Source organism: Podarcis tiliguerta (genome assembly GCF_965153285.1).
Source record: "Podarcis tiliguerta genome assembly, chromosome: 10".
In the NCBI taxonomy this organism is placed as follows: domain Eukaryota; kingdom Metazoa; phylum Chordata; class Lepidosauria; order Squamata; family Lacertidae; genus Podarcis; species Podarcis tiliguerta.
Genome location: NC_139543.1, coordinates 36,318,834 through 36,332,039, shown reverse-complemented (window position 1 = coordinate 36,332,039; position 13,206 = coordinate 36,318,834). Strand labels below are relative to the sequence as shown.

At 37.9% G+C, this 13,206-nt stretch overlaps 1 protein-coding gene across 6 annotated transcripts in view; it reads right to left on the bottom strand.

The window, feature by feature from the left end:
• The window catches only part of LRRIQ1 (leucine rich repeats and IQ motif containing 1), a 96,025-nt gene that overhangs the window by 46,560 nt on the left and 36,259 nt on the right, over positions 1–13,206 (bottom strand). For all 6 annotated transcript variants that reach the window (XR_014502415.1, XM_083400920.1, XM_083400923.1 and 3 more), the window contains 3 exons: positions 12,145–12,346; positions 9,437–9,556; positions 246–335 (listed from right to left, as the gene is read on the bottom strand). Coding sequence is in view for 5 of the 6 variants with exons in the window: in XM_083400920.1 (XP_083257046.1) it covers positions 246–335; positions 9,437–9,556; positions 12,145–12,346 (412 nt within the window). In the remaining variant the exon portion in view is untranslated. The remainder of the gene's footprint in view (positions 1–245; positions 336–9,436; positions 9,557–12,144; positions 12,347–13,206) is intronic.

Genomic DNA, 13,206 nt, shown 5'->3' with positions numbered 1-13,206 from the left:
ATATATATTTTGCTACTGTGAAGTAAAGTGTTGAAAGAAATCCAAAAATAAAGGGGGGGAATTAAGCAAATGAAAGAAAAGCAACATGAAAAATTACATCTGGGGATGAGGAGGAAGTCAGAGGCTTCTTAAAGTAATTATGTTTTTTCAGTCAATAAATTGCAATATTAATCACACCAAGTGTAGTGAGATCCTTAAGGAATGAACAAAGGCCAAATACGAAGAAAGTTTCCGTGACATGTTACCTTTGGCGAGGGCAATTGGTCTGAGAATAGCAGTGTTTGTGAAAGGAAGCGGGTGGAATCCAAAGCTGGCCATTCTTTCTCTATGACAGCCTGGTTTAAAACAACAACAAACCAATGAAGTCAATAGTGCAGGGATAATATCAGTTTCGTTTTGATAACTTCTATAAAGCACCATTTTGACCGCGTTGCATGCTGCTTTCAGTGATTCTGAGCCATTCTATTCTAATATAATAGTCACCTGTAGGACAGTAATGATGAAGCTAAAAAGAAGTTTTGGATTAATTTATATCATTTGATTTCCCCCATAATAATTCCAATGGGAATAATCTAGACTAAATTATTTCAAAGTGCTATTCAGCAGAGTCAGAATTAAACACAGAAAGCTGCCTTCTGCAGAAATTTTAAATGCAAATGGAATTTTTGCAACATCTGGAATTGCAGAGCTAATCTTTCCAACTGGCAGTCAAACTCTGCCTGTAAAAGGTTGCTGTTGCACCACCACACACACTATTGAAGCATACAGAACGTCCTCTCACTCTCTGTAATTGCCATTATAGTATAGGAACATGCTAGACAAATGCTGAAAATTTGTACAGAATGTTTCTGGATGCATTTGCCCAACCACCCTTTTCCTTGACCCTCGCTTCCTTCTTAGTTCCCTTGCCCCTGTCTGTAGTTTTCTCTGTCCCGTTTCTTCAAGTCCCTCCTGCCTTCCTTTTCCTAGGTCTCCTAAGTAATCCGGCTCACCTCTCTTCCCTTGCCTCCTTGCCTCTTGTCTTCACCACATATTTTCTCTTCCCTTAAGTATCTTCTGCTTCCAAAACATATTCACCAAGTCCCCAAGGAGGTGGTCCAAGGACCAACCTCTACATGGAGGAGGAAGGCAATGGGGCCAAATCATGGTGTAAACACACTTAATCTGGGGAATTCTGAGGCTGAAAGGACTTGTAGCATCCAAGCAATGTGCTGCTTCTCTCAAGGAGTAACCTTTTCATGAGGCAGCTCAGAGTAGGATGCCAGGTACAGGCACATGGGAAGAAAGGGAAGAACGGAGATTGTCATTCTCCTCCCTGTAACCCATTTCTCCTCTGCTTGAATTACTATAGGCATTCACTGCACCAAAAAGTATTTTAAAACTAGTAGCGATTGTAAAATCAATTACAGACTAAGATCACCTGAAAAAAGGAGAGAAAAAGCACAGGTAATCTATCATTGCATGGAATTAACTGTGCTTTGCTCATTGAAAGTTTCAGAGAATTTATCTATTTTGAATTCTCCTTTTCCTATATAGTATTATGATGATGATGATTAATATTATCACCATTATTTTTTCCTCTTTTTTTTGTTTTGTTGTTGCTGTGGACCCACCTCCTTTTTTTTGGTAGCAAGATATGTGAGATGGGTGGGTTTGAGAAGGAGCACACATATGGAAAGATTAGCAGCAACTGTATCAAAAATGCCAAAACAACATGTTGTTACTCCCTTCACACCGGGGGGAGGGGGCGGAGAGGGACAGATTTGAAATTTTAAACACTTTAGGCATATGCTGTGGGAAACACCAGTGTATCCACAAAAATTGGGTGTGCTGCTTAGAGCGTGTGTACCTGCCCTTAGGGGCTGAGGCTGTTTCTATGTCAGCAAAATGTTGATGTTTCGTTTTGATTTAACACCTTTCCCTCCCACATAAAAAGCCTCTAAACGGCGTGGCTACAACATCTTTCACCCATTTATGCACTACTGCTAGGTTGCATTTATTTCTCTGAGATGATTATCCAAGCTTTTGGATACCAGAAGATAGGATTACTGAAATTCTATATTGACCTATTTATGAACAACCCATGTTGGTGAAAATGGGGGCTACTAGGTTACTTCCCCCTTAATGAAAAGTAAAGGGACAGAGTCATATTTCACCTATTTTGAAAGACATTACATTTTGGATGCTGGTCAAAAATTAAACTGATTTTTAGAACTGCTCATATTTTAACAAAGGCTACATGATTTTGGGATCATCAGTCTTAGCTATACGGTTCCATGTTATTCTGAAGCCACCAGTATTTTTTAAAATTAGGATTTTTCAAGCCTTACTACTTGAGATTTACAATTGTGAATATCACAAAGATTGGTTCTAGAAGTGGAGAAAGATTTGGATTTGACTGGATTTAAAAAAAAAAATTAGACAGAAATGGTTCAATTTTCCCCTAAAGTAGTATGTGTACTTTTTTCTTTTTCTTCATTCTCAGTTTCATAGCATGAACAATATTTCCCTTGTTGAACACAATTCTGAAGGAAAAATGTGCTGAGACACCAGAATATATTGTTGTTGTTATTTTGCAGTTTCACATGCTTCCTTCTTTATGCAGTAGGATATTTGACTTCAGGAGAACACTGGAGATGTATGTAACAATGTTGGGCTACAATATACAGATGGATTAAGTATTATGAAAACACAGAAGCAAGCATATCAAGTCAGGTAATACATAGTAGATTAAAACAGCCCTCTTAATTATTCTCTACTCCCACATTAGGCTCTCAGTTCAGAAACCTCTTAGCTTTTTAGTCAGTCAGTGTGTTTAATGCATCCTGAAAAACATGACTCCCAGTGACTAGGAGCCAGTCTGGAAATAGCACGATGAAGGAGAAGTTCAAATCCTTCTCCTCTCTCTCTCTCTCTCTGTGTGTATATATATATATATATATATATATATATATATATATATGCATGCCTCTACATATGCTGGGGCTTCTACATGAATGCTGATTGCACAGAGTCCCTTTCCATGCAATTTTGGAGAACAGAATTACAGGGCCTCCCAATCTGCCTGCAGTATAGTTGATAAAGATTTCCTTCAACAAAATATGGGTTTTCTCTAGTTCAGTTCATGATGCAAGCTAGGCATCAGCAAAGATAAAGAGATTTAAGCTTTAAATAGGAAACTGAGAGGGGTTGCTAATACCTCAGAATATAGATGCACAATTCAAGATGACGTTAACGGATTGAAGAACTGGACCAAAACTATCAAAAGTAATTTGTGATCTATGGGTCTTAGTAGACCATAAGCTTAACACGAGTCAGCAGTGTGATGTACCAGCAAAAGAAAAAAGCTAATGCAATTGTAGGCTGCAGCAACAGAAGTAGTGTCCAGATCAAGGGAAGTAATAGTACTAGTCTATTCTGTGTTGGTCACACCCTACCTGGAATACTCAATCCAGTTCTAGGTGCCACAGTTTAAGAAGGATATTGATAAGCTGGAACATGTGCAGAGGAGGGCAACCAAGATGATAAAAGGTCTTGAAACCACATCTTATGAGGAATGGTTGAGGGAGCTGAGTATGCTTAGCCTGGAGAAGAGAGGGCCGAGCCACCTTAAATACCTGAAAGCCTGTGACATGGATAATGGAGCGAGCTGGTTTTCTGCTGCTGCAGGGTAGGACCTGAACCAATGGATTCTAAGTGCAAGACGGGAGATTCTGACTAAATATTAGGAAGAACTTTCTGACTGTAAGTGTTGTTTGACATGGAATGGATTACATTTGAATATGGTGGACTCTCTTTCATTGGAGGTTTTTAAACAGAAGTTTGATGGCCATCTGTTAGGAGTTATTTTACTGTGGTTCCTGCATCGGAGTTAGACTAGATGATCCTTAGGGAACTATGACAAGTTCTTGCTTAGCTAGCCATATCTCCATGTGTGCATGTACACACACACATATATACACACATTTCCATAGGCACCCTCCCAACATATATACCTTTTCTATTTGGGTACGAAAACACCAAACCTGAAACTTGCAAATGTCAGGAACATATAGCACAGCTCTGTTCTTCACAATTAGATGTTCACAAACTCTAAACCTCAAAGCCAGTGTTGCGTGTGGCTAGAATAAGTTGGATGAGGATGTAAGATGTCTAAAGTCCAATCCCTGCTTTTATTGCTATAAAACTCACTGGGTGGTCTTAGACAAATAATATCCCCTATATGCTTCTCTGAGCTCCATGGAGGAGAGAGGAATATTGTATGTAATATAAATTGCATACTTTCTTGAATACACCTACCCAGCCAAGGAGCTCTGCCACTGTACGCCCTTCATTCTTAAATGCATTTTTGATCAGTTTCATAATCTTACTTCATCATCTTCATGCTACTCTTGAGCTAAGCTACCCAAACTGTGGACAAATATATTTCTTGTAGGATGAAAAGCCGAGTTAGCTACTTCATGAAGACAATTCTCCTTCAGATACTCATGATCAACAGAGAAAAGGTGAGAATGCAAGTGTAGGGAACTTGCTACTCAGGTAAAGGCTTCTTATAAACATGAAGAGAAGAACCAATTCCTCATTTTCCTGATGACAGGAGTGGGGAAAACCTCACCAATTTGCTGACACTATCTTTACGTTTATTTATTTAGTTGTACATCACCCTAGACTCCTTCCAGTGGAGGGTGATTTATATCAAAAATAAGAAAACAATACGGTACACAGAGCTGAAAACATACATACACTAAAAATGTAGAAGAAAATAATCAAATTATGATTATGGTACTGTATATCCCACTTAGTCCCTGATAGGGACTCAAGATGGCTCACAGTTAAAATAGAAACGGCTAAAATACAGAAAAAGCAATAATTAAAACAGAATGAAACATTCTTAAAATCTATAGAATCAGAAGTACACACAATAATAATGAGGAGTGCACCCCTTATCTGAACATAAGAATAGACTTGATGAATCATGAAATGGCTCCTCTAGTCCAGCATCCTGTTCTCATGGTGTTCAGCCAAATGCCTACAGGAAGCTCAGAAGCAGCAGGGCTGAATTAACCATTAAGCAAAATAAGCATGTGCTTAGGGCATCAAGGGAAGAGGGGCATCACGGAAATTTTCCTTTGCTGGATTTACCATAAACCATATGGTGCAGCTGAACAAAAATAAACACTATTTATGTAAATATACAAAAATAAACATTATTTTCCATCTTATTGTAGCTTTTGTTTCATTTTGAAAAATAAAAAATATATTGTACAGTTCATTATTTTCTCTATTTTGAATTAGATATATATGGGGGCACCAAAATATTTTAAGTCCTTACAGTCTCTTAATCTGGGCCTGAGAAGCAGGACCTCAGTGTAACACTCTTCTCGCTAGTAATTCTGAGCAACTGGAATTCAGAGGCATATTGATTGCCTTGTCAAACTGCAGGAACCTGGGTAAATAGGCCTTTCCCCCTTCTCAGCATGGAGAAGACAGTTCCTGCCTGCAAAAAGAAATACAGTCTCTGGTTCAAACAAGCAGGAGCTTCACGTATCCCATGTTCAAGGACAACTGAGTTGTTCTATGTCATCTCAAGTCTCTCCTCTAATTTAAAGCTCTGAAGTGATCTGATGACTGCGGTCTATAGGCAGTGTATGTAGAGTTGTTGGAAACTCATAGAAGTTCCCTTCTTGCTCATCAAGAAGCAGGGGAATGTCTATATTCATCTGCCTATGTGTGCAGGGTATTTCATTTAATAAAAAAGAACTGAAAGCACAACCAATAGTGTTTTGTATGCTGTGTTTTCCCTTTACAGTATATATCTGGGAAAATTGCAGCATCCCAGTCTCCCCAACAAGACCTATTAGATCTTACATATTCTTTCATTGACCAGACGCAAAAATAAACAAATAAAAATCAGGTAACATTTACAACACAATTCTAACAAAGCCTATTCAGACAGTGGGGTTATGATTGCAGCCTTAGATGCCATTCAATATGCTTCTGAATTGTTTTGGAGGTCAGAAGGCACAAAGATGAAATTGGTGGGAAACATGCATTTGCCATTCTTCTGCTTTTTACTACAAAAAATACCCTAGTTTATTTTTAGTACTGCTTTTCTGAATTTTAATATTAAAACAGAATAAAATACCCAGATCTATTTCAAATAACATTTCTCCTACACAAGAAGGAAAGTGAAAAATCAGCACATCACTCCCTGCACTGGTCCCTTTAAAGGGATTGATATATGTGTCAAGTATGATCTCAGCTGCACTGATGGCTCCTATTCACAAAGAAAGCACTTTGGAAGTCAATGCTGACAGAATTAACGCATTCTTGGCACATGGCTGTCCAAGCACTTTAGTGAGAAAATGACTCTCCAAGTTCCTGATTTTTTGGAAGTGGCTAAAATAAAGCCTGAAGGCTGTGTGCTGTAAAAGATTAACTAGGTCCCAGTTTACCTCATATGTGTATAAAGACATCATAAATGTCATGATTTTTTAAAAAAGGGTATACGTTATGATGGATTTACAATAGGGTTAAATGCTCTGTAATTGATGGCAGACAACAGGATGGAGAAACTTAAGAAGAGCACATTTTGCTGGCCCTTTCTCAGAGGCTGAAATCATGAGGTACAAAAAGGAAATAAAATTGAAGCACAAGTCATCACAGACTCTTAGCAGGGATTATAATAAATTAGTTAATATCTTAGGCACCCTTTAGATATTACAGAAGTGGTTTGGGAGCTGCTTTCTGAGGGTTAATCTCAAAGCACCTCTGCAATGTATAAATATATCCTACCATGTGCATAAGGTGAGCCGAACAGGTTCTGATAATTTCCCCTTATTCCAACCAGGGAACAAGGCAAATGGTTAGAAGGTAAGAACAAGCCAAATGGTTAAACCCAGTGGGTTTCAAGCATCCAACAGACACTTCCCAAGCTGTTATTGTAAGGTCTAAAGGGTACCAGTGATATATTGTGAAGAAAGGAAAGGCTACCAGAGATACCCAAATAACCACTGATATTGCAACAAATGGGTAGAAAACATGCCTGAATCTTGCAAGTAAAATTCACATGAATTAAAATGGAAAGGGGTTTAAAATTTAGGGACCAGTATAGAAATAACTTGGATATATCTGGGCACCTAATTATCCCACTTATTTCACAGTATGAGAAAGAAGGCTGATAACCCCAATGAAAGAGTTGGTTTAAAATGGCTCTAAGGAATAGATAATTAGAATGAAATGTAGTCACAGCATAAAAAAGTAATTCAGCCAGAGGTGAGGAACTTGTGGTCCTTCAGATGTTGCTGGACTACAGCAGCCATCGTCCCTGAGCATTGGCCGTGCTAGTTGAATCATAGAATCATAGAGTTGGAAGAGACCACAAGGGCCATCGAGTCCAACCCCATGCCAAGCAGGAAACACCATCAGAGCACTCCTGACATATGGTTGTCAAGCCTCTGCTTAAAGACCTCCAAAGAAGGAGACTCTACCACACTCCTTGGCAGCAAATTCCACTGTCGAACGGCTCTTACTGTCAGGAAGTTCTTCCTAATGTTTAGGTGGAATCTTCTTTCTTGTAGTTGAGGTTGATGTGAGTTAGAGTCCATCTTAAGGGACAGAGATCCCACCCTCCTAAATTAGACATGAGTAAAGCCCTCAAATTCTAGTTATATGCGTACAACTTCTTTCCCATCCAAATACAAAAAAACCCAAAAAAACTGTCTTTCAAGGGTCTTTTAAATCAATGTCTAGAAAAGGAATTCAGGACAGTTACCTAATTATGAAATGACCTTCTGTACAGAGCCTCTTGGGTGTTAATATCTGCAGAGGAGGCCCCTTTGCTTGTTCTGCCTCTTTCAGAAGTTTGGGGGGCAGTGACCAGGAATTCTACACAGAGGTTTGACTGCCACCTTTACTTTATAGTTTTAGGGGAATGCTGTTTACTGTGACCTTTGACACCTGATATGTGTGTTTTAAGGCCCCATCATATTCCTGTGACTGTCTTTTCTTTTAATTTTTTTAGTACTGAATTTTCAGTTGTTACAACCCACCATGGAACCTGCTGATGAAGGGCAGGAAATAGTGTACATGATCAGTAGCCAGATTTTTGAGATTGTTATCATCATATTATCTTTGTACAATGTTTTTTACATGGACAGGCAATCCAACCAAACCCCTTTGTTTGCTACCTCTAGTCAGACTCCATCACTGTGAATTAGGTGTGAGTTTTGAATGCCACTCTTATCATTGACTATACAATTAACACCAGTGGGGAAAAAATCCCATATTAAGAGTGCTCTGTTGCTGGGAAAGGTTGTCATCTAGGCAAGGGGTGAAACCTGGCAGTAGTTTTGAATTTTTGATTTATACTCAATTGTAGCTACTAGCTATAATTCTAATTATACTAGAAAAATATTATCAATGTTGCATAAATATTCTGTTTATATTAAAACTGAAATATTAGTGTGTTAATCATTATTGTATTAATAAGCAGTTCCCTAAACAGTTTTTTGGGGGGTGGGGGACCATGTGTTTTATTTATCCTTCATCATCAGAAATAATTTATAACAATTTTAATCTATTCCATCTGAAACTTTCATATTACTGTTTGATCCCATAAATATTCTGACTTTGCAGGATTCCACTTTCTTTTCACCTTAAACTTTTTAAATTTAAAAAGCAATTATACTCATTCATGTCTAAAGAGAGTTAAATTACTCAGAATTCAATTACTTCTTTGTTTTAGTCTGTTTAGTAGAATTTGTTAATTTTATCATTGTTGCTTGTAAAACAACTATCAGACCTGTTATCCACCATAGTTCAATATATCCTTTCCTGTAAATAAGACTAAATAATTATATGCTAAAAATGGAATAATAAACAAAAGGGGCTGTATCAGAGCCATCCATCTACAGAAGCACTCCTCACCCCAAATATTAAAATTTCAGAACTGCAGTGAATATATACATGCAAAACTGAAGTATTGAGATGCTAAAAAATATTTTTATGATAAAAATAGCAGCTTTTCTATATGTACCTATTTACACATGGGTATTCTGCTTTACTGCTCAGCATTCCATGAAAAGAGTCACAATATTAGCACGACTGGCAATAGAACAGTTTATAAGGCAAGAAACTAATATAGCACAAAAATTACCAACAGGTTTGTATTTTAAAATAATGTAAACCACTTTTTGAAGGATTTTGTCAAAAAGCCGAGTCTACATTTTGCAAATAAAGATAAAGAAAATTAAAAGTAAATTAAAACAAATAAATGAAATAAATAGATTTGTTCTCCAGTTATCTGCCAGGAGACAAAACTTTAAAACCAATTCATTTCTTCCTACATTTAAATCATATTTTTAGCACCTGCACCAATTTAGCACCAATCAAATAACTTAGAATTATAATTTAAATATTAAACAACTCTACTTACTTCATCAAACATAAAGTCATCCACATCTATTTCGCTATAGTCATCATCAGCTTCATCAGTTTTAACAGCTGCCAAAGCACTGGCCAGTTTCTTTCGCAGACGGAAACCTTTCCAGAGTGCCTAAACAAAAATGTAAAGCATGTTATATGAGGCCATAGATCAAACCCAAATCCAGATTCTCTGTTATCCCATTAGGAAGATAAAACATTGTAGTTCTTTTTCTGTAATAGCTCAATGATCTGTTTTTTGAACTTTATGTGACATTTAAAACTACAAGACAAATTAAATATCAGCATATGTCTAGAGCTCAGAATACTCTGGAGGTTTGGCTCGAGTAAGCAGAATGGAATCCTAAAACCCTCTCAACTACAAACCAAGGTCAACTAATTAATTATTTGACAATCCCTTCAGGACCTACTATAAGCCTAGGGGAAGAAGATATACGAAAAAGAATTAAGTGTTAACTTTCACAAAAATAAAAACACACTTAAATAAAAATTTCCACTGATTACACCTGACGACATATGCAGACGTATCAGCAATTAACTTAGGCCAATCATTTTCACCTTCACAAGCAATCTCTAGACTATTTTTTTAAAAGGAAGAATTTAATTTATGGGAGAAAGTTATGAGAAGGGGGAAGGACAAAGAACAAAACAAACCCACAAAAAAAAAATGAAAGGGAGGAAAGGAATCAAGAGAACCACTAATAAGAGAACAAATAATGGCTTGTAATAAAGGAGATAACATAAAACCACATTATGTGGCTCTGAATTTGAGAACATTCTAGCTGCATAACTGAAAATAGGCACTACCGTTGCCTCCTCCCTAAATCTGTATAAAAATAGCATATAAATAATGATACTTTGGGCATATTAATTGTAGCATGACATATTGTTAAATAGTACTAACAATGAAACTCTTAAGTAGAAATTCTGTTGTCCTGCTTAGCTGTAGTGCTTTACTAAGTTTGGGGCTGTGCATTTGATTTTGGTCCTTCTGAAAGTTCACATTCAGAATCCAGGGGGAAATATAAAAAAAGGACTCAAATTTCTCTTTCACTTTTGGAACCCAGGTGAATTTCCATCACACACATTCCGGGTTTTAGATATTTTGAAGTTCTGGTTTCAACATTAATTTATCTCCCCCCCCCAAAAAAAAAAGTTAAAAGAAGTCTTAGCATACCCAAAAGGTTGTTTTAAGGCTTGAAGGCAGGATGACATTTTTATTTGCACCATAAGGTAATGATTCACAAAACTCTTAACACTAGTGAAATGTCACGGAAATTCAGTGGAACTAAATCAGTGCAAGTAGCCCTTTTAATCATATAGTGCCAGTAACCAGTAATGCAAACTTGATTGTCTAAAACAGGGGTGGATAATAAGTGACCTTCCAGATGCTGTTGGACTACAGCTCCCACTATCTTTGAGTTATAGGGCTTCTGGAAATTGGAGTCCAACAACAGTTTAACAAAGCATGATTTGATGTCCCAATTGCAAACTTAAAAAGAAACTGCCTTGTACCAAGTCAGACACATTGGCCCATCTAGCTGTCTTGTCCATACTGACTGGCATCAGTTCTCCAGTGTTTTATACTGGAACCTTTCCTGTTCCTAACTGGAGATGCTTGAGGGCTGAATGTGAGACCTTTTGTGTGCAAAGCATGTGTTCTATCACTGAGCTATGCCCCCCCTTCCCTAGATCAGCTGCAAGGCTTTTGAATCCAGCAACATGTTTGCATCAACAGTCAGTGCTGTCTCTCCCCAGCATGTAACACTGAATATGAAGTCACTGTTTAGTTATCAGGCATGTGGCTCCCAGTCACTATTTTGAGTCCCACCACCCTTCAACGTAATGGAAACAACTTTTCAAAAGCAAGCCCTACAGAAGGAATGGGCAACTCATGGGTCTGGCTCTCCAGATTCTACAGGGCTCCGTTTCCCAGCAGTCCTAGCCAATCATCAGGGATAACGGAGTTCCTACATTAGCCCTGTTGGAGGAAAACAAGATAGGTATAATATGCCTGAATACGGCTTTACTTGTTAAAGGACTACAAGACTTCCTTCTGTTTTTGTGTTTCTCTATGTGAGTGATGTCTAGTCTTAGATCAGGTTGCCCCCATGGAGAACTACCGAGGAGTACCCAACCTGGGCTATACTGATCCATTATATGAGCCCCTAGTAGGCAGAGGAGAGGGCTCCCCCACCCACTGATGTGCACACATATATGGTGAAATTGTAGAGTGGGACCTCTGGTTAAGAACTTAATTCGTTCTGGAGTTCCATTCTTAACCTGAAACTGTTCTTAACCTGAGGTACCACTTTAGCTAATGGGGCCTCCAGCTGCTGCCACGCCGCCGGAGCACAATTTCTGTTCTCATCCTGAAGCAAAGTTCTTAACCTGAAGCACTATTTCTGGATTAGTGAGTCTGTAACCTGAAGCGTCTGTAACCTGAAGCCTCTGTAACCCGAGGTACCACTGTATCTTTAAATTTTATAGTATCTTTTAGTTTTATTGTATATTTTAAGGGGAAATTGCATCATTTAGTTGCATCCACTTTAGAACCAAATAAAGTTTGCTTGGTGGATTGACTCTGTAAGGTAATGTCCAGTGCTTGATTCTGTTTGCCTTTATGTTTTTTCAGGTTGTGTGGTGGTCCAAGCTTATGTGAGAGAGTTAGGCATCCATTCTCAAAGACTGCAGACTGACCTGAAGCTTAGTAGCAGCTTTATGCTTGACCGTGGAATCATGGTGGTCTTCCTTCTTTAGGTTGACAATCTTTTTCCTGGTATAGTAGCTTCGCCAATTAGACTGGATCACAGTTGCAGCCAGATGTTGCCACGTATAGAAATTTATCTTTTTACGAGCACAGTAGCTTCGCCAGTGTGATTGGATAACTGTGGCTGCCAAGCTAGAAATATCAGAAAAATAACAGACTGTACTCAGCGGTTGTGACCAGTGCCAATGACAGCAAATGATTTTGGAGGTTTAAAAAATTGTTTCACCACCCACCATCTACATGCAATACAGAATGCAGAGGAAGGCTGATGGATAAACCACTACAATATGGAGAATTATGGTTGTTTATTATTGTTGTTATGGTTATTATTATTAGGAAAACTGGAGTAATAAAGAACAACAGCTGAAGATGATACAATGACTGACAAAATAACTAAGGAATAACATAAAGAAGGAAATATTTAGCCCAGTCCTATGCACTTCCTGCTGTGAGCAAAACTATTTCTAAATTGGGAGTGGGGTTGGGATGAAAAAGAAATTTGGTGGCTGAGGATTTCTTCATGCAGAGCAGCAGGAGTGAAAAGGGAGGATGAGGCAAAATGGCCAGATTATTCCAAAGGCATTCTATTTTAAAATTATTTTGTTCAGAGCTATAATATGATCCACGCTTATTTCATGAGGTTTCTATTTAACTTATTATAATAAGAGTGGAAATCTACGTGATGTCAGATATTGTAAATGAAAATTATTTCACAATTAGGAATATATACCCACAGTCATATGGCTGCAACAGCAGATTTGCACATGGAAAACTGGACTTTCTGTGCACATAGCATTTTGTTTCTACCAGAAATAGCCACATTTAAATCCCTTGGGCCATGTGCCTGTCAGCATGGTGGATATTATGTCTGATTTGGCACATGAAATTCTGTTCTATTATATTTCACATGCACATACTGAATTACTCACACAAAATTTCAGGGTAGTGGAAAGGGAGGGAATTATATCTTGTATGGTGGTTTTGTTTTGTTG